Here is a 25,646-nt window from a genome sequence, read left to right on the forward strand (position 1 = left end):
TTTGGGTGAAAAATAGGAGAAGCAATCATTAGAATATCCTGAAGAAAATTAGGAGGATTTGATACCATGATGGCTTAGTGAGAAGGGAATTTCAAGTTTTAATACTGTTAGTGCAGCCGAGAGGCCTGGTAAGAGAAGACCTGGAAGACAACAGCTGAATTAAGCAGCAAAGGTGTGGTTGCAAGGACAGGTTGTGGGAGTGCAGGTAGAAGTTAGACAGTGGCTCAGAGCTGTTTGAAGGTGGCACAGAAAGTGAATACAGACCACTTAGGATGTGTCTGCAGAAAACAGTAAGAAGTAATGGCCACTGAACAGAGTTGGCTCAAGTAAGTTCAGAAGGTGTAGGCATTAAATAAAGCTTAGACAAGCTACAATGTCAAGAAGAAATACATCAGTTAAACATAGGATCTGCTTTTCATCAATCATTCTTCCTTCCCTAACTTTCTATGCATCACTAAGAGAATGAACACTTCTACTACCTCCCAGGTGGACAATGCACAATTTGATAGAAAAACAAAAGTAATATTAGATATTTATCTAAAGCATTTGACATACACCAAAAAGGTATTTTGCCAAAAAAATCAGAATCTGATGCTACACAGGAAGAAACTCAAGCTATCAGATGCTCTACAAAATTCTGTAACTCTAAAAATAGAGCTACCCTACAACCCAGCAATTGTGCTACTTGGTATTTATCCAAAGGATACAAACATAGTGATTTGAAGGGGCACCTGCACCCCAATATTTATAGCGGCAATGTCCACAATGGCCAAAATACAGAAAGAGATCAGGTGTCCATTGACAGATGAATGGATAATGAAGAAATGGTATATATATACAATGGAATATTATCCAGCCATCAAAAATAATGAAATCTTGCCATTTGCAACAATGTGGATGAAACTAGAGGGTATTATGCTAAGGGAAATAAGTCATTCAGAGAAAGACAAATACCATATGATTCCACTCATGTGGAATTTAAGAAACAAAACAGATGAACATAGGGGAAGAGAAGGAAAAATAAAATGAGAACTGAGAGGGAGGCAAACCATAAGAGACACTGAACTCTAGGAAATAAACTGAAGGTTGCTGGAGGGGAAGGGATAATTGGGTGATAGGCATTAAGGAGGGTACTTGATGTGATGAACACTGGGTATTCTATGTAACTGATGAATCACTAAATTCCATCTCTGAAACTAATTTTTAAAAATGCTGCTACTCTTCAAAAAGCCATGAACAACAAAGAAAGTCAGAGCACCTGCCAGGGTGGTGGAAACTAAGATGGCATGACAGTTAACTACAACTTGGGATCCTAGAGCAGAAAAAGGACATTTGCAGTGCAATGTGGGTAAGGTCAGTAGAGTCTATAGATTAGTTAATAATATTGCATCAGTGTTGATTTCCTGGTTCTGATAATAGTTATGCAAGATGCTAACAACTGGAGACAGTGGGTAAAGGACATGCGGGAACTCTTTGGACTATTTTTGCAGCTTTGTAAAAGCCTGAAATTATTTCAAAATGAAAAGTTAAAAAATTGAATATTTGTGTATTTATAACAATAATACACTAAACAGCACAGAGCTTTAAAATTCAAATAATGTCATGTTCTTTTTTTTAACAAGTTATGTTTTTGAAGTTTATAGCTAAATATGCATCTCTTGGTCATGTAACCCCAGATTTCAGCCTTCGAACATTCACATTAATGACAAAAATTACTCTAAAATGGCTGCTTTCATTAAAGTAGATATGACAAAGTTTTATTCAAATAAAGAGAAAATTAGTATAATTATCAAGATGTTACTACACAGTATCAAAAAAATGAATAAAGCAATGGTATTCACCTTATTAGGGTGGGTTTGAGAATTGTATAAAAATTAGCGATACTATCCTCCCCAAAATACTTAACACACACACACACACACACACCTAATTTGTATACAATCCTATAGGGTTCAGGACCTCCACCCCCTTAAAGTAGAGGTACTTGCACTTAAATTAAGAACCTCTATAAGAAAGACAAAAAGGGGGAAAAAAATCAAACCCAAGTTTGCAATTTTAGCAATTGGACATAGTAGATATCAGAAATAGAAGGGAAGAAAGAAAAAAAAGAAACAGCAACCACAAAAATCCAAAACCCACCTTTGAAAAACACAGAAATATACAAAATATAACAGATCTCCTTTCAAATTCATAATTGTGCTTGCAAGAAAATAAGACGATTATGACGGACCGGAAATAGTATGTGAACACCGAAGCCAACCCCAGCCTGGGCAGGAGGGAAGGAGGATCTGAGACTCCCTTCCCCAGGAAGCCAGAACTCTCAAAGGGCTCCCCCAACTCAGCAAAAGTGTGACTCTAGAGAGCAATTAGGCAATATCTAGTGAAACTGAAGACACATGTTCTCTCGACCCAGAAGCTCTGTTCCTTCTTGGGTACCCTGGCAGACATGCACGGGAAGGCTCCTGGCAGTGCTGTCCATAACAAAACCTTAAAAACAATCTTCATATCCATTGTTAGGAGAGTGGAGTGATCATGTTGACATCTTCATACACTGTTATATCAAACAGCAGTGAAAACAAATGAACGAGGGTTATACACACCCACATGGATGAACCTTACACATAATGAATGAAGAAGCATGTTTCAGAAGAATCAATACATTGCACCATTTACATGTATTTTATAAACATTTATCTCCTCAGTTATATTTTATTAAGTTTTACTATAAATATTCTATGCACATTTTCATTTCTGTATTTCCACTATCTCTATATTAAAATCTATAGGTAGAAAAAATTAGTATGTATAAATACAAATATAGTGAAAGTATAAAGAAATGAATAGGAATGAGAAACACCACATTCAGCTGGCAGCTCCTCCAGGGTGGGAGTAGAAGAAGGAGATGCAAACATGGAGCCTCAACCACACTGGGCATGTTTTATTTCTTACATGGTGATGAGTACGTGGGTGCTTATTTCATTTTTTACGAAACTTGTTTGTAGGTCTGAAACATTTCATAATAAGCTTAAAAAAAGAAGTCAAGTGACTGATTTTACCTCTACTCGTAACCATTTTCCTTTGCAATGGAAGAGGCAGACTTTCCCACAGAAGGGTAATGAAACGAAGTACTCGGAGGTCATGTGCTACAAAACAGAAATGCAAAACACTTTTATTACTCTTAGCAAGCAGCGGATTTCTACACTATTAGAAAAACATTGCTGTGGCTCGGGCTGACTGGTGCACCCATACTTAGCCAGGCTCCCCATGAGGAGTGTGCAGTTGTGTGTGCATGAGGGAGATGGAACTTCTGTCTTGTTTCTCAGACATTTGTCGATGGCATCGTCTACTCTCCCTCCTCACACATGGCTCATAAATCAGCCCTGTTAAAATGTCTACAAACGTTAGTGTGCAGGTCAGTATGATTCATCCAAGCACTGATGCCATCAGTTAAACATGAAGAGGGAGGATGAATCTGCCAAAAAGGAGGAAAAGAGCCTGGATGAAAGTGAGGTTGGGCTAGCTGTCCAGAAGGCCTCTTCCTTTCAACTTTTTTTTTTTTTAAGATTTTATTTATTTATTTGACAGGGAGAGAGAGAGAAAGAGTGAGCACACAAGTAGGCAGAGTGGCAGACAGAGAGAGAGAGAAGCAGGCTCCCTAGTGAGTAGAGCCCCCAGTACTTGATCCTAGGACCCTGGGACCTGACCTGAGCCCAAAGCAGACACTTAACTGACTGAGCCACCCCTTCTTTTTAACTTTTAACATTTAAATTCAAAGATGAGATTTTAATTCCCAAATAAATGTTATCAACACAAATACAGAGATCGGTGCCAGTGAAATGTCAACAAATCACGGCTGTAAGCCTCTTCATCCTTCTCTTTGCTGTAGTTTGAAGCTGGGGACCTGCCATGGTCTTGCTTGTTCAGGATGAATGTTTCTACTCTCCCCAAAGGCAATGTCTCCATTCAGGTTACCAGTACACAAGGGACTATCGAGAGAGCTTTTCACCACCAGAGGTAATAAGAACATATATGTAAATGAGTCACTGGAATCAGCTTCTCTGGAGGTCTCAGATTTCTCCAAGATAGATTAGCAAACCAAACTTAAGTAATGACCCTGAGATACAACTAAGACATCTGTATTACAGAAAGAGGTAAAGCTATATAGATCTAATGCCTCAGTTCTAGGCTGTAGTCTGAATACAAGTTTAACCCAATTCAGTAAATATTTTGGAATACTTATTCTATGTATGACACTAGATTAGATACTGTAGTAGCTAAATGAATTAGGTACTCAACAGTACCTGGTAAGGCTCTGCCTCTACCCTCAAGAAGCCTGCACTCTAGTAAGGCAAACAAACACCCAAATAGGTAAACTACCATGCTGCAAATGATGCCAGGAGGCACATTCAGAGGTTAGAGGGAAGGGTTCACTTCTGTGGGTGAGGGGGGTCAAGACTGAAGTCATATTAGGGTTTAATCACTCAAAACCATAGCATACTCCAGATTACAAATATAATCCCCTAATGGAGATAAGAACATCACCTTAGAACCTTAAAACAAAACCTCTACAGATTGTGATTCAGAAAATACTACTAGAATCAAAGGGTAAGGAGCTTATTAATACATTTAAACACAGAACCACATTTACTGAGATGACCAAAAAAAGCTTGGGGAGTGATAGAAATTATCTTCCCCTGAATTCCATGGTTTTATCTGAGACAGAGGACCCAGCTGGCTCTAGCAAACAAAGTTACAAGCAGCTGCACTATAGTATCACCAACTGTACCTTGTAAATAACAAATCTGTCAGTTACTGAGCACTTACTCTGTGCCAGACACTGTGCTAAACAGTCTTGCCACTGGTCCTCACAACAATCTTAGGGATGGATATACACACTATTATATCCTCATTTGATAATGCAGAAACCAGTGGGTTTTTTTTGTTTTGTTTTGTTTGTTTTGTCTTTTAAGTTCTGCAGTCTGGGGCTCTTACCCACTACTCTACAGCTTCTACCTTCTACTATTCAAAAGTTACACACGTATACTATTTAGTACATTCTTATATTTAATATTTAGAACATTCTTGTTTGCAATTTTAGGATTAATGCTAGAGGAGGAGAATTCTCTGCCATACCTTACAATGGAAGTAGTCCTCTATCTTATGCAGAAGATCGTTGAGCTTGTTCAGACCTTTACAAGGCACCTGGCAGTAGAGTGTGCCATCAGAGCAAATATTAGTCACTCTGACATTTGTGTACATAGCATCAATCTGGAACAAACAAAGGACATGCCAAGGATGCTTGAGAATAGAGCGTAGCTCTTATCTGCTTAAGGGGTGACAAATCTCATTTGTCTTTGCATTTTAAAATCTTTTAAGTAAGCTGGAGAATAGATAAGATGATAGAGTAATGTGAAAAACTCATTTGGATACCTCTTTCTGAAAGGAGTATCTAATATCATTTGGTGAGGCACAAGGTAGACATTTTGCATACATTAACCTATTACCATGTTTCATTGCCTAGAAAGGCTAAGAATATAATTTGGGTTTTTTTCTCCCCATTAATTTATAGAAGTTATAATTACATACCAATGTATTTTTGCAACATGATCAGAAATTAAAATTTAAAACTCACAAAATCAATCCCATTATCAGCCCACTTTCTAAAATGTGTTTATTGGCCACATGAAGGTTAGTAATTTTTAAAAACTAAAAACATGAAAGTTTAATTTTGGCCTTTGTTTTTAGTCAAACTATAATATTATCTTTATAGTTCACTTTTGTTCTACCCAGTAAAAAAATGTTTTTCCAATGTTGCAACAAAGCCTTCACAAGGACCATTTTAACATCCTATTCTTTAGAGTTGGCTGTTCTATAAGCTATTTAAGAATTTCCTTCTTTGCAGTAATTTATGTTTTTCACATTTTAAAACTGTAAAAGCTAACAACTTAATAAACATCTTCATGGATCTAACTTTCCCTTTTATAGTAGTATCCGCCCATATTGTCTTTGCAAAATAATTTTTTTACATTTTTGAAATTTAAATTCAATTTGCCAACATATGGTATAGCACCCAGTGCTCATCCCATCAAGTGCCCTCCTCAGTGCCTGTCACCCAGTTACCCCATCTCTCTGCCCACCTCCCCTTCCGCAACCCTTTGTTTGAAAATAATTTCATATAAAATACAATTTTAGGAAAATAAAATGAAAACCCAATTCCTAATAATGACTGTTTATGTTTTGGCCTTCTTTCCCCCTCCAACAGCACCCTTTGCCTTTTTCCCCTCAATACACAATCTGTCCCTATTTGTTGCTAGCCCAAAATTTATAATGTTCTTTTCTAATAACTTTCTTCCCTACAATATGTTTAACAGATGACTATAGTGGTCACTGTGCTACCTGAAGGTGAGCCTCCAGAGACTTGTCACAGATCGCCTTTAAGCAGGTGGCGTTAATATTGACGTCGTCATCTCCTGAGGTGTCATACAGAACAACAAGCGGGATATCCGCTTTTTCAAGTATTTCCACTGCAAAGATCTTTCCACAAGTTAAAGATTCAACCACTTTTACTAAATCAGGATCATCACTTAAAACTTCCAACCCTGAAAAATATTGAATATTTTAATTTCTACTTAATTAGCAGGATCATTTTAAGATAAATGGATTGTTTATCTTAAAATGTTTTGGCCACTTACTATAATTGTGAATCTACTATAAAATTCTTACAAAATTTTCTAGGGAACCTTTGTTTTACATAACCTATCCTTAGGTCTTCTAATATATATTATAGTGTGAATGCCCTTTTAAATGATTACATAAAGGCAGGCAATCTTAAAACAGAAAAAAGCTGATGTTCTATCAGAATTTCTACCTAAGGAAAATGCTCTTCACTTTATATACAAACACATATTTAAAACAAAAAGGTTAATACATATAAGAAGTTATCAATCAGTTATGTCTACCAGTCATGTATTTGTAATGCTTTTCCTAAAAATTTACCCTTCACCTTTTCATTTTTCTAATTAAATATACAATTATTTCATATAAAATGAACATGCATTTATTGGAAATTTACAAAATAATTTTTTCTGTATTTCTTTTTAAGTACACTAGGATGATTCTGAATATGCCAAAGAACTTTGTGATTTATCAAAGAAAGATTAAATTGTGTTTAACATAATATGGGTATCAGGTGAGTTTTATTGTAGGCTAATTACTCTTTAAATTCTTTGAAAATTATAATTCTATGTAGCATATACATGACAACTCTAAGTTATTCTATTAAACTAATTAAAACAAGCTCATCATTTCTGTAATGGTACTATAAGGTTCATTTCTGTATTCTTCCCCTTGAAATCCATAAGCACAAATTCACAGACTCCCTCTGAGATACATTTCTCTTGTTCTCTTTCTGTTCTCCAGACACGTAACATTACAGCTTTTTCCAAACCTCTTATTTCAGCATCCTAACTCTTGTCCTGTGCTCTTGACATGTTCTTTTCCAAACTAACTCCCACAGGTTTCTCACAGGCTTCTAAAATTACTTGAGATTTATCTCACAGAGCCATACCCAGCTCCTCTGATATAAAGACTCATTCTTGCTAAGAAGGAGGTATTTTTCCCTGGGCTAATTTTCAGGAAAGAATGGTGATCATTTTCTGAATTTAGCTCAGGCTCTCCTGGCACAGTGCTCACACACTTCCATGTCTTTCTTCACATATGAACACAGCCACTGCCTCCTCCACAATTGGAGGTTATCCCTACCATGTCACTGTTGCACATGTGAGGAGGAAAGAAAAGAACAGTGATACATCGACTGTGCCAGGGATGCACTAACTCATGCTTGGGTGCACGAAGGCGTGTTATGGTAATGAGCAGCACCCAGAGCCCAGAGCCCACTTCCATGGGAAGAAGCAGAAAGTCACTTCACAAAAGGTCCAACAACTGGATTCAAACTAATCAAACCCCATAATTCAAGGCCTCCAGCAGTTGTTGCTAGGGCAGTTAGAACAACAACAAAACCTTTAAGTTGGCCAATAGACCTTTTTATGATAAACTATATTATATATAAAATAAAACAAAAACATTGTAGCATGTTTATAAAGATCATATCTTATAAAGAGGACATTAAAAATTATTTTATTTATATCTTTCAAGAAATAACACATTATAAGACCTTCAGATACTTAGTACATTTTAGGATTTAACCACCCAAAAGTACAGCAGTAATAATGTATGAAAATAGAGAGAGCTTTAAAAAAAGTTCCTCTTACCTGCTAGCTTACACTTCGTAGCTTGGAATGAGAGTGAACAGAACTTTGGGTTCAATTTGTATGCTTTGCTCTTTTCAATATTCTCACTGAAACCATAGTCAACATAGCATACCTGATGGTAACAGAAACATCATTTAGGTTCAAATAAAATTCTTTATTGTTGCTTCTTAAAAAACATTTGGTGCCTCTAACTGGCTCCATTTATTCCATAATCATCATGTCAAGGGATGCCAGACTGCCTGGAAAACGCCCAGGGTGGTGGCCCTGACTTGGGCCTCCTGACCCCAGTCCCCACTCCTCTTCACCAATGGAAAGAGCAAGGGAAGACTGCTGAACTCAGCAGCACCACTGGTTCGGCCAACCCTGACTGCCCCCGCCCTCTCATCATAACATAAGGTGATGCCCACCTCACCTTATTCTTTCTTGATTCATATACTTCCATTAAGGATGCACACCCCTAAGGATCTGATTTGTTTCTAGAGAGGGCATCACCTATAGAGGGGTATTTATCAGATTCAAAATCCCCAGAACAGCACTTATAATGGCCGACTCCCAGCAATTATGCTTGGAGGGACCAGGCTGCTGTCAGCGACAACAATGATGTCATGGTTAGATAACAGGGAGTTCTACACTGTAAAAATAAGTACTTATGGTTTGTTTTTCTTCACTGGTGAAAGCTGGGTTAGGCCTTAGTCGAGCTCAGCAAAAGCCCCCAAATCTGCTGAACAGAGGTCTGTGTTTGCAGAAACTTGCATAACTCTTCTTCACTATTAGCACAGATTATTAAGAGCTTGGATGTTATTTATAGAGTATCAATAAACACATTATATTGGAAAGGACTATATAAACAAAGCCTCTTTTTTGAGAAAAATAAAATCTAGAAACACTGAACTGTGGTTTAGAATGATAACTCTATGATGATAACTACAAATCTTAGGGAAAGTGTTAAAAATCTTGTATGCTTCTCTAACTCAAACAGATGATATTATTAAAACAAAACAACAACGAAAACCAAAGCAAAAGGCATGGCTGAGAAATACCAAGTAGCATAGATCCAAGTGCTTTTACCTCCTGCAGAAAAATTAAGTCCACAGGCCACTTCTTAGTATGTAGATTATGATACTAAACATACAAAACAGAAATTCTCAGCAGAGAATCAAAGGGAAAAAAGAAGGGTTGCAGAGACCCTGAACACTCTTCCAGACCACCTGATAACTGGGTGTGTGAGGCCTGTATGTTGCTTGTTGGAGACAATCATTTCCCAGAGTCCTATGTTGACTTAATTCTCCCCATAGGTCGAGATCTCTGACTTGGCTCCCAGAGCAGACGGCTAGCCATTTAAGCTTGTGGGCCCATTTCTCTAGTCCCAGATGAGCACCCATTCCTCCTCCCCAGAGGCCTCAGGAGTCAGAAGTGCTCCTTTCCTTTAAGAGCTATCGCCACCTACAACCTGGACTCTGCAATTCCCAGACCTAGAATGGAGAGAACAAGGTCTAACAACAGGACCAACATGTGAAATCAACATTCCTAGGAAATTCAGAATGTATTCGTAGTATTAAGAGACTAAAAAAATAAGTGCTCCAAAATCTTTAAAGGGTTTCTGTGACATCTGGAGCTTGTTTTCTTTTCCTGCTTTCTTTCTGAATCAAATATCTTATCTTTTTTTTTAAAAAAGATTTTATTTATTTATTCATGAGATATACGCACACACACACACAGAGAGAGAGAGAAAGAGAGAGAGAGAGAGAGAGGCAGAGACACAGGCAGAGGGAGAAGCAGGCTCCATGCAGGGAGCCCAACTTGGGACTCAATCCCCGGACTCCAGGATCATGCCTGGGCCAAAGGTAGGCACTAAACTGCTGAGCCACCCAGGATCCCCCTCATATATCTTATCTTTGTATGGCAGCTGAAGTTTACAAAACACTTGCTCGTGAGTTGAGAGTTTGACTACCAACACACTCTGCCCTGGGTCTTTGCTCTGTGAGGACTGAGTGGAGTTTCTCTCTCTAATGCCCTGGGATCAGCATACATAGGCTGAGTCCTGGCATCCAGCCCCAGGCAATTCCTGGTCCTCTGGCACCATCAAGTGGCCATAGATCTCACAGCGCCACCTCAGAGAAGCAGCTGGAATCACTGGGATGCAAGTCTGGGTCAACACCAGAGGGCACTCACTTCAGGGCATGACTTCATACTCCTGTCTCCCATACTCACCAAGGATCTGACAAGTGGAAAGCAAGGAGGGAATTGTACTTGCTCTCAGGCACAGCATAGCTCAAGAGGAAAAAGACTTGCTAAGTAGATGGGGTTTCTCCAGATAAAGGGGGAACTGTATGTCTGTCTGCTTCATGGGGCTGTGGGGAACAAGCTCAGGCCAGAATTGCTCCAATGACTGCTAAGAGCTTAGGACTATACAACATACTGAGATACTCCTTCACTCCCAACACAGCAGCCACGCCACGGCTGTTGCGCCCCCCATCAGACACTTCCTTCTTCTGGCTTTCATGACACTGCCCTCTTCATTTTTACCTCTTCTTTAGACATTCTTCAGATTGTGTGAAAGGTTTTCTTTCCCAGAGGAGGTTCCAGTGAAGACAGGGTCTCTTGATCAGAGTGTTTTCTTACACAGGTAAGAGTATTTGAGACACAGATTAGGGAATGGAGGGATTGACCAAGGGCAAAGGACATTCACAGGCAGAAACAGGACTAGGGCCCAAACTGCTAATCATGCTGTGGTCCCTCCTGGTCCAGGTCTCTGCTCGGTCCTTAACTTTTCCAGATTTTTTTCAAACTTTATCCACATATAATTTATATTGAATGAAAAATGCCCATTTAAAGCATACAGTTTGATGGATTTTGACAAATGTATAGACCTACATAATGACCACTCTAATCAAGATACAGACCACATGCACCACTCCAAAAAGTTCCCCTTTCCCCTTTCCAATTAAGCCCCTCCATCTCCTGTTCCAGGCAACCACTGATCCGATTTCTATCACTACGGATGAATTTCACCTGTTCTTAGGCATCATTTATCTGGACTCATACAGGATAAGTCTTTTGTATCTGGCTTCTCTCACTTGCACAGTCTATGAGTTTTATCCACATGACTGTTTTCAGTAGTTCATTCCTTTTCATTGTCGAATAGTATTCCATTATATGAATAAACTACAATTTGCTTATACATTCACCTACTGGTAAACATTTGGGTTGTTTCTACTTGGGGATTATACATAATAAAGCTGCTACAAACATGTATAAGCCCTTTTGTGGACCTAGGTTTTCACTTCTCTTGTGTAAATACTTAGGGTTATATGGTAAGTTTAACTTTATAAGAAACTGCCAAACTATTCCAATTTTAAGATTTTTTTTAAAGATTTTATTTATTTATTCATGAGAGACAAAGAGAGAGAGGCACAGACACAGGCAGAGGGAGAAGCAGGCCACATGCATGGAGCCTGACGTGGGTGGGACTCGATCCCAGGTCTCCAGGATCACACCCTGGACTGAAGGCGGCACTAAACTACTGAGCCACCTGGGCTGCCCCAATTTTCAGATTTTTAAAGTCAGGTCAAATTGCTTAAAAGCTATAGCTTTGTAGATTTACTTAAGGAATTTCCCAAATCTCTGTAAATGGCCAAGGGTGGCTACGTGGTTTGGGTGAGCTTGCCTCTGGAGAGGATAAGGGCCTCTTCTGTGAAACCATCTGGGTAAGAAACAGCAAGCACTGCTTTCTGACCCTCCTGACACTGTTCTTGGGGTCAGGGGTTTTGGGGGAGAGTTTCTGATGGACCAAAGCCCAGGTTCAGCGAGCAGTATTCACATTCTGGGGCACAAAAGGGGTTATTTGCCAGGGACAGACACCACCACAAAAAATATGTTTCAAATTATGGAACAGAGGTTGCGGAAATAAAAGTATATTCCCCTGCTTGCAAAACCTAGACAAAACTGTGCCTTGAGAGTGAGCGAGTACTCATACTCAGTCTGCACTGAGGGAGAAAAGAGGCCATGGGGCAGAGGCTGACCACTAGGAACATGGCTAAGTCTGGAAATCTTGGAGCCTGCTGATGGATGAGACTGGCAAAAGATCCCTCTGATCTTTCCAAGAGGACTGAGAGGGTAACACTCAGATAGCTCTTGGGGCATGACCTGAGTCCTGTTTCAGAGTTCTCCTTGACTGGCTGCAGAAGAGGGGAGTGGAAGACTGTCATGTCCTCTGATCTATAAGCTTTCCTCACACCTGAGTGCTGACCTGATAGGAAGCCCACAGATCCTCTGATCAGTATTTATTATACATCTCCTAGGAATGGAAATAAAGGGCTTTTCCTGATTATATCACAGATTATGAATACTGTCATAAAGAAGACTTTAAAAAAAAAAACCTCTGAGATAATATGACTATCACTGACTTAACAACTGACAGGGATAAAGTCTTTTACAGATATGTAAAACCCTAAATGTAGTTAGGAAGGACCCAATATTAGAAGGAACACTTACATTTGAAAAATAATGTGTTTGTCTTCATAATGCTTTGACAAAGTAAATAGTACTTGCCTTTATTCTGTTCTCTTCTGTTGAGATGATCTGTGCCCGTAACCAAGCATCCTCCTCAGCATTTACAGCCAGTAATTGCCCCACATGCACAGTCTGGACTGGCGTGACTTTAGGGTTCTTACTATAATACTCTTTCATCTCATCTTCCATTAATTCCTGAGCAGCAGAATAGTCTTTGCCCACATACCTGAATTATGTAAAGGAAGAAAGCATAAATGAAGCAACTCAGAAGGAAGAAAACCATGGGAATACATTAACGTTACTCTGTGTTTCTTCCACTGCCATCTTTGGTTCCAGTCTCAGGCTTAGCTTATACCAACAGGTTAGAGAACATATATTTAGTAAACATTTCTGTCTTGAAAAGGAAAATGTAATATTGTGGAGCTCGTGCAAAATAAGACCAGATCGAACACACCAGAGCAAATGCTTGACAACAGTCCAGACAGCTAGAGGATGTCACAGTTGGGGAATGTACAGGGAGGACGAGGCTAAGATTCAAGGGAAGGGAAGAGACGAGATATGGTGGGATATGGAGATGCCAAAGCAGGCCAGATTAACAAGAATGGATTTAGGATTTTGACTAAGGCTGCGGGCAATCTTTGTAGATTATTGAGAAGAGAATCTAGTTGACCGTTTGACCTAAGGCTGGGGTTGAACAAGACTCAAGCTCTGAGAACTGAAATTTTAATAGAGAAAAACAAAGCCTTAAACACATTAAACATGACCATGTGACAACCCATCCCCCCAGCTTACTGAACAAATTTGAACAAATTACCACAAAATGTTGAGTTTTGATATCCTTAAAGAGATATCTTCTGACTAAATCTCTTTTAAACTGTACACTTTCTGAGAAGTCTCTCTCATGATACAGCCTACCCCTTCTACAATTTTCTGCTGTTGAAACTGCAGTCACCTTGTCCCAGCATGTGTTATCACAACACACCATTTCCCTTCCTCCCACAAATAGGCTGTTCTTTTGCCTGTCAGTGCTGGGGGACAATTCTACTAAAGGCTGCCTTCCAGGATGTAAACTCCAGCAAACTAAGTTTGGGGCATGCAGCAGGAGCTATCTCGGCCATAGGATGAAGCGTCTTTGGCTGGAACTGTGCTGTAACAGCACCAGAATCACAGACTGTGGAGATGGGGGACGTGCCACAAGCACATTGCCCTTAGTGTTGTTCTAGCTTTTACTCAGGGCCTGAGTGGTCCTATGTAGCTTTAAGAAACTATTCCCTTGGGAATGTGGTCATGCATTCTTAGTAACTATCAGCAAGACAGAAGATACCCTATTCAACCTATTTGTTCGAGGAAAAAAAAGCTTTAAAAAGGCCTGCACAAAATGGAAAGAACGCCTCTTTTGAGGCAATGGCTATTTTAAAACCAAATACTATGTGGATGTTATCTACTCTAGAAGCTGAAGAAGCCTTGTCACACTCTGTGGGTTCAGTTGACTGAACTTTACGAATGTGAAGGTGCTGCCTGCAGTGAGGCTGCGCGCTCAGCTCCCAACGTCCCTGGGAGGTCTGTGGCTCCACCCATGTGCCCATTTCCTGGGGCCCAGAGTCTCCCAGGGGCTCTGTTTAGTGCTGCTACAGCTCTGGGAGTGCTGCAGCTCTGGGCAGCAACCTGTGACCTGGCAGTCTGCTGGGCATGGGCACCTGCTAGGGATGGGGCCAGGGGAGAGAAGCAGGATAAAATCTGCTCTCTATGGCAACCAGTGGAGACGAGTGGCTACACGGCTTGGGTGAGGATGATGTTATGGTTGGTTTGATGGTGGGGAGTGACAAGAATGAGGTCCTGCATTGTCTCCAAATTACCTGAGCATGTGGGCAAAGAATGACAGGTAGGCCAACTTAGGTATGCCATAAATACAAGGCTTTACAGAGTTAATCTTTGAAACCAGAGACCAGGGATTCCCATATTTGGTCTCAGGGTGCCGCCATGACACCTCCTCAGAGTGTCACAGGTCCAGTTTCTAGAGCCTACTACTGTCTGTCTGAGTGAAGATGTAAATCTACACTAGGACTCAGCCCAGCTGGAATCTAAGTCTTTGGAACTGGGGTCGGGGCAGGGGGGTTGCCAATGACCTAGGATCAACCCAACAGGACACAGTACCCCTTGTACTTCCTGGTTGCCAGCCACTGTGCTAAACGGTAGAATATGGATTCCAGGATTCAAATTCACACTGGAAAAGGGGGTCTAAACAATCTGAGGACCTGGATCCATCATCCTAAAGTAGATGAGAACCCTTTTACTACAGTCCTGGACTGGATCCAGAATCCTGCCAACCCTTGGTAAGAACACCAGAAATCACATGCTCTGTCTAGCCCAGTGCTGGGTGCTTGGTTGGACAATGGAACCAACAACTAACAGTATCAGACACCAAAGTATCCGGCCAAGGAGGCAGGTTTAAATTTTTTTATAATGGTAAAGTTAGCAACGTGTTCCTCAACAACCTTCCTCTACCTCAATTTATTAGTGAACCCCAGTGGGATCTCTAACTCTCAACAACCCATTTACAGCTTCAGGCTGTACCACATCTTAGAACAAAAGGTTTATTCATTTCCAACTGCTGTACCAAACAAGACCTCTGTAAAGTCTCTGTACATTCTACTTTGAGCATACCAAGACACTTGATTCCACTTCATTATCCACTCAGTTTGTTTAAATAGAAGAACTTAATATTTTTTATCTATTCTTCCACTGAAGGAACTTGATAATTTTTTGTGGTCTTTCTTTAGGGCATTCCCAGTTTAGCAATGATTCTCTGGAGGAATAACAGTCCAAACCATAGGGACATTTTGGTTGAAGCAGCCTGGATACTATTCTGATTTAGCCTTTTCCTTTTCTGTCTACAACCACTCTGGGTGCTTCTGAGATCCAGCTATTACACTGCTTCCCATTCTTTATCCAGAGTCAGAAACTACAAATTATAGTCTTTCAATATCTTTCATGTATTCTACATTTTCTCCGAAAGTCCACATCAAGTGGCTGGACCTTTTTTTTTTTTGTAATTTCAGTTATCACCAGCCACTTTGGCAATGACTGTTATCAAAAGGCCTAAGAAACCAGAGAGTACCTTTGGCTCCAAGAGTTAATCTGATGTATCATACTAGGTAGGCAGTGCTTAGATGTTGTGACATTTATGAAATGCTACATAGTCCCAGGTTAAATAGTATTACCTACTTAGTGGGTGACTTAATTTTTCTATGGATTAGGTATTGCTTTTGACATACATAGTTATCATGTTTTCAACAAAAATTTTGTTTCACATTCAGAACACACTATCATTCCAATTTTTAAAACTGCTAAGTATCTTTTCTCATAAGAAGGGATGTATATTTAATAAATATAACAAATATTAAGTATATATGAAGAGATTGATTTTTTTAAAGTCTGATTTCAAGATGCTCACCGTCTACTGGGAGAGACCAATGTACATAAATAATCATAACGTAGAAGAATAAGAACTAATCTAAGAGATACAAACACAAAAAGGTTCTGGCAGTTGAGAGAAATGTGCAAGATATGAAAACAAGAATTGTTATTATATTTCATTGTAACTCTACAGAACTAAGAATATACTATTCTTCCTCAACTCCCAGCATCTGTGGGAAAAATAGCCAAGTGACAATACACCAGGGTCCTAAAGAATTAGAAAATAAAACCCACCTGATAACCACTTCGTTTGTGTTGCTTAGTTCAACCACCAATACAGATGGGGATGCCTCAGTTGGGATGATTAACGGAGGAACTGCTGTATTCTCCAGAAAGGTATCAACACTTTTGGCAATGTTTTCTTCTATCTGCAAATACTCTTGCTCAATCATAGACTTGATATCATAATCACCATGTGCTTGCCCTGCATCCTTCAGGATTTTGTCAGTGGGCAATGGAAGTTTAGCATAGAGAATGGCCTTCTGGGGATTTCCAGAAATGTAGTCTATGGTGCATACATCAGAAAGTGAGGCAAGATTTTTTAAGGCATCCTCAGGGAATTTCATTTTGTACATGTCCTCAAATGCTTTGGGGAGTGCACTGGCCCAAAGACCACTTGAGTATTTTGTCAGCAGCTCTGCGACTTTCTCTTTAAAGTCTCCTGGCATAACTGCTGGACACCCTTTTAATGGTGGTATTTGTTTTGGAGCAGGTAGTGGAGATGGAGGCACTTTTTCACCATCCAGTTCACTTCTCAAAAGCTGCTTTCTCTTAGCTGGATAAAGCAGCAAATCTTGACCACCGCTACCAGGCTTTTCCACCTGAAATTTTTAAATAAAGCAAATGACAGATATCTCAATGGCTATAAACAACCTGAAAACACATTAATGGATTTCAAATGAGGACAACACTGTTTTCAAATTAAGAGAACACAAAGTGTACATTTTACTCTTCTCAACTACTAAGATTTAATGCATTTCCTTCATCTACAAATAACTCATGAGCCACATTTCAGAAATAAAGAGGAAAATAAAATAGCATGAATTTTCCTTATGAGGCCTCTGGCCTCCAACAACCCTACAAAATCATGAGAATTTCTGCCCTGTAAACCACACATCTTACTTAGTTCTCTGTCAAATCCAAAGCAACAGCTTATAATATCGACTGAATACAAGGTGGGATGAAGCTGTGAATAGGTATCAGAACTGTCAGGAATAAACCACTGGGAAGAAATCTAGAAAATATTTAGACAAAACCGAAGAGCTAGTTGTTTTTCTTCTTCTGGCAGTATCCTGAGAAAACCCTTAGCGTTCCATTATTTAGAAAAAGACCCTCTAGAGATAAGGTGCAGTTTTTACAATCACCAAAGTAGAAAGTTAGTTAAAAGTTGTCCCTTCAACGAACAAGAGATAAAAATGCCTGGCACTTATGTCATTCAATCCCTAATTTTATCTGTGTAATATTTCTGAGAGGCATGGCTTGACAGCATCTGTTTGTATAGGAGAAGAGGAACTGCTATATGGCACCATTTTTTCCCCCAAGTTTTAAGCCTATTACTAGACCAGAGGTCAGCAAACTACAAGCTGCAGCCCAATGCAGCTCACAACTTGCTTTTGTCTTGCCCATGAGCCAATGTGATTTTTATATTTTTAAATAGTTGAAAAAAATCAAAATTATTTCATGATGTGAAAATTATATGAAATTCAGTGTACATAAAAATTTATTGGAACACAGCCATGCCCATTTGTTTAGGCGTTGTGCATGGCTTTTATACTTCAATAGCAGAGTCAAGGAGTTGTGCCAGACTGTGGGCAACAATGACAAAGCTGAAAATATTTACTACCTGGCCCTTTATTTAAAAAGTTTCTGGGGCACCTGGGTGACTTAGTTGGTTAGGCGTCTGCATTTGGCTCAGGTCTTGATCTCAGAGTCCCAGGATTGAACCCTACAGGGAGGGCTCTCTGTTGCTCCTCCTGCTTGTGCTGTCTCACTCTCTGTCAAATACATAAATAAAATCTTAAAAAAATAAGTCTCAACCTTTAACTAGACTAAAGTTAGCATTCACAGCCCTCTAAAATGTTCCCCTATTGTCAGATCTTATTCAGCTATTCCTTAGTTGCAATTTAAGCCCTTAGAAGAGTATTCCAGACCACTAAGGTAATAATACAAGGTTGTAAGAAGTCTTCCCTCTCCTAAGAAGAATATTAATGTATTCTTTAGTTTTATCTAAATATTTCCTAGCTTTCTTCCTGATAGCTCAGCTTGTTAGTAAAGAACACTGACATTTACTCATTTGCTATATAATGCTTAGGAAGAAAGAACCTAAATATGTGTATATGAAGAAGATATTGTCTTGTTACCCAAGAACAACTTTAAAAAGCCAAAAGACTTCTCATTCATTTGGGGAATATGAATAATAGTGAAAGGGAATATAAGGGAAGGGAGAAGAAATGTGTGGGAAATACCAGAAAGGGAGACAGAACATAAAGACTCCTAACTCTGGGAAACGAACTAGGGGTGGTGGAAAGGGAGGAGGGCGGGGGGTGGGGGTGAATGGGTGACGGGCACTGAGGGGGACACTTGACGGGATGAGCACTGGGTGTTATTCTGTATGTTGGTAAATTGAACACCAATAAAAATTAATTTATTAAAAAAAAGTCAAAAGACATCAATTTAATATTAGATTGCTTTTAGTCTGATTATATATTCTAGGTGATACGTGAAGATGAATATTAACACAAGTATAAATACATTAGGTTTTCTTCCTCACATTCTTTTGTGTGTTTAAGTTTTGAGGAGATGCCTCGGTGGTTCAGTGGTTGAGCATCTGCCTTTGGCTCAGGGCGCAATCCCCGGATACCGGGATGGAGTCCCGCATCAGGCTCCTGACGTGGGGAGCCTGCTTCTCTCTCTGCCTATCTCTCCGCCTCTCTATGTCTCTAATGTATAAATAAACAAAATCTTTTTAAAAAATATATATAAAAGAAAATAAAATGGAAAAAATTTTTGAAAAAAAAAAGTTTTGAGGACTGGGGGAAAAGTCCATGACTAAAAAACCTCAAGGATCAATGAAAGTAGAGGCAACTGAGTCCATGTTTAGCATCTTCTGGCATTCCCGGCCATCACTGATGAACTCCTGCTGACACCTTGTGACCTTCTGGATGGTGGATTATATAATAGCCACAATCTATGTCCCTAATTTTAAGCCTCAGGGATATAAATGTCTGGACCATTTCTCATTCTGCTCTCAATGGTCTTGAGATTCACGTTTTCAAATCTGGAATCTTAAAATGCCAATTAAATCTGGAATCTTAAAATGCCAATTCTCACTGTGCTTTTAAGACACTTAATAAGATATAAGAATGCAGTATCCAGGGAAGGTTTGAGAAACACAGTTTGGGAGCAAAGGAAGAAATAAGAATTCTATGTGAATTATTCACTTGTCATTTAGAATCTCAATTAATGTAATCTTTGATTAAGACATGACAGTCCTCCACATGGAAAGCCAGCTGAGCTTTCTGGACCCACCTTCATCTTTTGCCTACAGACCTCTCCTCAACTTTCTGCAACACCTTCTCTGAAATGGATGGTAGAAACCTATTTCAGTGGAATTTCTTACTTATCTAAAATAACTCTCACAAGCCCCATACCCCAACTGTCCACATGGCTTCTTGCAACTCAAAAGGGGATATCCACTCAAAAAACTACCAGTCTGGGAAGTGGCATGACCTGGAACTCCACACCTTTACTTACTCCACCTCACCTCACCCTCAACAGGTGAGACAGGTAGGTAACGTAAAAGATTAACTCCCTACACTATGGAGTTTAAACTACCTTCTTTGGCACTCATCAGAAGATTCTGGTATCTAATATGCCTTAGACTTTTTATACCCCATAAGTTCATTATACTTAATTTGATTTCTGCCTCATTTGGAATTGCAATGAGATATTTCTCTCACATCCCTCTGGGATTTTGCAAGTTTGAAGTAGACATATTGGGTTTGGTATATGTGAGGCCCAAGGATTTCAAACATCAATTTCTCTGGGAACCCCATTTGTTCACACAAATAAAAGTATTTATCCTATGCACCTAGAACCTTTCTTCTTAATTATAAGAGGTTTTTGCTTCTTCCTTTCTAATTTTACCTGTAAACTTAAATTCTTGAAGCCCAAATCCTTTGAGTCTATGGAAAGCTCATCTGCTAACTCTGCAGCATGAGCAACTGAGGTAAACTTACTGTCTCTCATGGAATTAGAATTTTCTATAACAGAATTGGTATTGTCCAATTAAATCAAAAAGATTTCCAAAACAGTTGTATATGTCTCATCCAGCCACAGTTTTGTTTCCACTGGGTACTGGTTCTTTGTGTTGAAGCTTTAAGTTCTAAATTTCATTTTATATGGTCACCAGCCAATACAAACCTGAGACAGTACAGTAAAATCACATTTACCCAGAGGCCTGCTTCCCAGCTCTTCCAAGCATTAGCCAGGTTATGAACTCAGAAAGAAACCAATTTAAAATCTCAACTTGAGCAGTGAATAAAGACCTCTGAGTACCTTGCAACAGTGAAAGCATCAGAGTTACTGACCAGAAGCTAGTTTATAGCTTCTGATTAGTCAGTTTAGAGAAAGAAAGATTGGTTAATAACCCTTTTAAGAGCTCTGTCTTTTTGTGCTAAAGCTGAGAAGTGCTGGAAAAGTTAGTTGATAAAGAGATGAGAGAATGCTGTCCAATGGCACCACTGGGCCACAGTGAAGATAAAGTGATAGGTTGGGAGCTGGAGCCCATAAGGGCAGTGGACGAGGCATACACTGCATGCAGGAAAATACAGAGATGAGCTAACCCACCCATTTCAATGTTCTACACCACCTACATCTGCCACCCTCTCTGCAGCAGTTTACCAATACTAATGATGCTGAGCCAAGATGTTCAGAAAGTTACAACTTTAGTTGCTTCTGTTTAAGAAAGTACAAGTGTTTGTGGCATATTCCAGAGATTTAATCAAAGGTAAAGGTAAAAAAGTGCCTTGTAGAGGGTAACCCCTGAGTGTTTACAAACCATCTGCCCAGAAAAACTACCGCCACCATTTTGGATGAGTAGTTTTATAGATGGTCTACATTTTAAGGCTCATATTCTCACCTCTCACTCCTTTATCCTAGTAAGAACTTTTTAATGAGGCTGACTGCACCTATTTATATTAGGATAGACTTCAAGTCATTTTACTTCAGTGTGGCCTGACATCAGGCTCTTGCTCAGTTTCCTTCAGGAACACGATGGCATCTTCTCCTGGTTAAATGTGTGCAGAGGTTTTGGGAATGATCTTGGCTGGTAGCTGTGGCTTTCACTGCGCCTTCTAGGATAGGTGGGTACTCTCAATACTTTTGGCAGGTTGGGCTCTGAAGATAATAGAAACTCACCTCATCTTAAAAAAAAGAAAAAAAGAAACTCACCTCATCTTGGAGTTTTGATTCCTTTGACTTCAGTCATCTACTGCTCTTTATCTTTTTTCAATATAAACTTTTGTTTTTTCTTTAGCTTTTCCTCTATCTTCACTGAGATAAGTTCCTTTGTAGAGCTTGCTGGGCATGACTCTCGTTTACCAGTGGGTTGGTTATAACCTGCTTTAATTTAAGCTGGGCTGCTCCTCAAAAAATAGTGGCTTTTTTCCCTAAATACCTGCTATGTGTCTGACATTGTACTAGCAACCACTTTTTATAGTTTGTCCCACTTCACTCCAACAACTCTATGTAATGGATAGAGTCACATTTTAGAGCAGAGTAGGGCCCTGAGAAGCTGGTTTGTATGCTGAAAGTAATACAGCTAAGAAATGACAAGGTAAACCTAGAACTCCAAAGCCCGCACTCTGTCTATCCTAATTCTAGGGCCCTATGGGCAATTGCTCTGGCTCAAGTTCCAGCACAGCAACATTGTACACATCAACATCTCTATTCCGATCTCACCACAATGCTGTTCTTTCTGCAATTCAGATGTTCACTGAAATTAAATTTAAAAACTGTTTCAATGTGTTCACATATTTTTTTATTGGTGAAAGATGAGAAACAAAATTGGATTTTAATGAGATATTATGACTATACTTTCAAGCCCTCAGTTTATCTTTTCACTGCTGCTTCTGCAGGCATTGCTGTATAGATTATATCCATACTATGAAGTCTGAGAATGCATCACTGCTGTGATTTATGTTCACTTCCTTAGAAAGCCAAATTGTTCATTTTTAGCCCAGAAATATCCAGGCATTAAAAAAAGGGCAGTTCCTTTTGCATGGGCTGTAGTAATTAATTACTACAATTAAGGAAAAATTCCTGAACATCCAAAAATATAAAAACATATCTTTATAAATGGCAGAACTGCTGTCTCCTCCTACGATATTATGGAAATTGCTGTACTGATGCAATTCAGAACTTTAACAATTTTTTAGAGTCTGAGGTATTAGAGTACTCAACAATTGAAAGCACAGTGATTTCTAAAGGGTAGGGAAATGACATTTAACAAAAATACAGATTAATAGTAAAACCTTTGTGTAAAAGCATGTATAATTAGTACAATGGGGCAGTTTTTTCATCACTCACATTTTTTTGTCCTAGAATTTTATGCCCTCATTCATAAAATGTTATATTCAGAATTAAAGACTGGTGTGCCTCCAGGACAACTCAGAACGTTGCCCCAGCTATCCAGAAATGGCCCAGTGCTCATTCTCTAAGTATCTGAGGTGGGGCAGAAATTCTCAGCTGAGCCCATGTGCTCCTGTCTGGCTCTAAGACGAGCACCCCACCCTCCACCACCCGGCTCTCTCTGCAGCTTTATATAAGGCATTAAATAAAGACATATATTCTGACTCAAGTGGGAATGGAGAGGCTTCGCTCTCTACCCATATTGCAGAGAGTGGGGAAGGTCAACAAAATCTCTGGTGTTCAACAGTACCTGTTGCAAGATCTAGAATTTTACTAGAAATCAAAGTCTGCCAGAGGCTCTGGATCCTGAGTAACCTCACAGCGGGGGCTACCCACTAAGTTCCCACCAAATGATGACTCTTTCATGAGGTGACCTGTAGCTTCTGCTTGCCTCTTGACTTTCTTCTTGAGCCACTCTCTCCTTTTGAAATTCTCTCAGTTTCCTGAGAAAGCCTGTTTTTCTGTCTTAGGCTCTGACACAAGCTGCCTCCCTTGCCTACTTACTTCAGCTCACCTGTCTGGTTTCCATGTAGCAGCCACCTCCTTGGGAAGTTTTTCTTGACTCATCATACTAAGTTGGGCCCTCCTATTTATACATTTCCTTAACACCCAGAACTTCTTCTATACAGTCGCAGGCTTATCATTATATGTTCAATGTTTATTTTCTCCGTTGGCCACTAAGTGTCATAAGGGCAAGGACTACGTCTGTCTGATTTACTGCTATCCCTAGCACCCAAGGCACTGTCTGGCTCATAAATCCCAGCCAAACACAACAGTTAAGGAAAACATTATTAATAAGATCAGCATTCTAGAACAGCCAAGAGGTGTTACCATCCTCCTCCTAGGACTGAGTGGGAATTCTCAGACTCCAGTATCCTTGGTCTAGAGGCCTATCATCTTGGGCTCTTTGCCTTTCCAGAACAGCTTCTGCATGATTTCCACTTCCCTTACAAGTTGCCTAGGAACACTGTGCAATGGGTTAATCACTGTGAACATGACTATATTCTCTTCAGCTTTCAAAAAACTCAGTCCACATTTTGTTGTTGGAGAGATCCAAAGGTTAAGAACAACAGTCAAAGCTTCCTTCCACCTGCATCAAAAGGTAATCCAACATCCTTGTGAAGTGGCTTATTGCACACAGCTGATTAGAACCTCCATGAAAGTAAAATTTCAGAACTGCTCCTTGGCCCCAGAAGCTCATGCTGCCCATTCTGATATTCAAGTAGAAATACCTGCAAGTGGCTATCAAGTATATATGGCGAGTCTGTCAAATACATACGGTATAGCCATTGTATATAGGTATAAATGGGGTGTTTTCCTTTCATAACTTTATTTTAAAATCTTTTTTATCTAGAATGTTTTATATGATTGGAGGAGAAAGCACTCTTTAAAAAAATGAGATATGCTGCACTTGGGTTTCCTCTTCAGTTTCACAATAAGCAATATCTAGAGAGATACACACTACAAAATCTTCCTTACCCAGAATTTTCTGTGCTGCATTTGACAATGCCCATCTCAAGGATGTTGGATTCCTTACCCAGAATTTTCTGTGCTGCATTTGACACCAGCCCTGGGTATGCTATCAGTGTTTCTGATTTTCAGCAAGATGAAAAGCAAGAAGTCAGAAGAAAGGGAAAACAACTATGGTATATCTGTTTAAAACTGTCTAAAAATAACCATGGTATAATTGTTTAAAACTGCTAAAAATATTCAGAGATTATAAGAAAACACTTTTGATAATATTAATAGACATCAATAAGGCAGTTTGGGGGATCTTAGACACAATGCTTTAACATTAAGCACATTCTTATCCCTAGTAATTTATAATGATTGCATCTAAACAGTCCTACTCAAAGTTGAGAGACAGCATATAGATAAAGATGGTATATTCATCTCTTTCATGTTCTACCTCACTGCCTGAACATGATCATGCAACAAAGATGAATCTGAGCAACCAAAAAATAAAGTCAGTTGTTTCAGTACCTGATATTTAGTAAGAAACCCTTCATTTTAGGTAAAGTTTTAACATCAAAGAGATACTCTCTCATCCACAATCCTAGCAAGAGAAATTTTGGGGTTTTGCAGACATATAGTTAGCAAAGATGAAAATTTCCCCCCAAAAGCCATAAATCAAGCTACACAAACATTAGTAATTACCATGGAGTATATAAAACAAAGTAACCAGAAACAATAATTAAGAAGATCTATGGAGTTAATTTTTAAAAATTTACTACAAAGACAATTTTTTAAATCTAAGCTTTGGAGTGAGTTTTATGTGTATCTTGACCCCCCAAAAAGGTTCTAAGTTCATTGAAGATATTCTATAAGTTTATGACTGTCTATAGATTTAAAAAATAAAAGATTCATATGCATTCAGAGAAGGGGCTCTAGGCCCTACATCTCTAAATTGAGCAGCCTGGTGAAATATCAGAAGTCCTCTCAAGATGAAGGAACCCTGAGAGGCTCATCAGTGCTGCTAAACCTCCAGCCAATGAGAAAACTCTCCCTAGGAAGGATTAAAAATGGAATGAAATGAACGGTAACCAAAAAGAATTCGCATTGTAAGAGCAATCCCTATATTCCACATAAGTCAGGGTTAACATTCTTCTAGTCCGTAAACATCCTGACTTTATAGGTAGGGCAACAGCCTATATCCAGAGTTTGCTCTTTGGCTTTGTTTTCCAACTTTCCACTGTA

General features: G+C 39.3%; 1 protein-coding gene across 9 annotated transcripts in view; it reads right to left on the bottom strand.

Annotated features, from left to right (window-relative positions):
• TDRD7 (tudor domain containing 7) overlaps positions 1-25,646 on the bottom strand; it is a 72,134-nt gene that overhangs the window by 15,261 nt on the left and 31,227 nt on the right. For all 9 annotated transcript variants that reach the window (XM_055302710.1, XM_055302705.1, XM_055302704.1 and 6 more), the window contains 6 exons: positions 16,494-17,080; positions 12,822-13,008; positions 8,271-8,382; positions 6,397-6,599; positions 5,134-5,268; positions 3,057-3,143 (listed from right to left, as the gene is read on the bottom strand). In XM_055302710.1, coding sequence (XP_055158685.1) covers positions 3,057-3,143; positions 5,134-5,268; positions 6,397-6,599; positions 8,271-8,382; positions 12,822-13,008; positions 16,494-17,080 — 1,311 coding nt within the window. The remainder of the gene's footprint in view (positions 1-3,056; positions 3,144-5,133; positions 5,269-6,396; positions 6,600-8,270; positions 8,383-12,821; positions 13,009-16,493; positions 17,081-25,646) is intronic.

The sequence above is a fragment of the Nyctereutes procyonoides genome, unplaced genomic scaffold (assembly GCF_905146905.1).
Source record: "Nyctereutes procyonoides isolate TBG_1078 unplaced genomic scaffold, NYPRO_anot_genome, whole genome shotgun sequence".
NCBI lineage: Eukaryota > Metazoa > Chordata > Mammalia > Carnivora > Canidae > Nyctereutes > Nyctereutes procyonoides.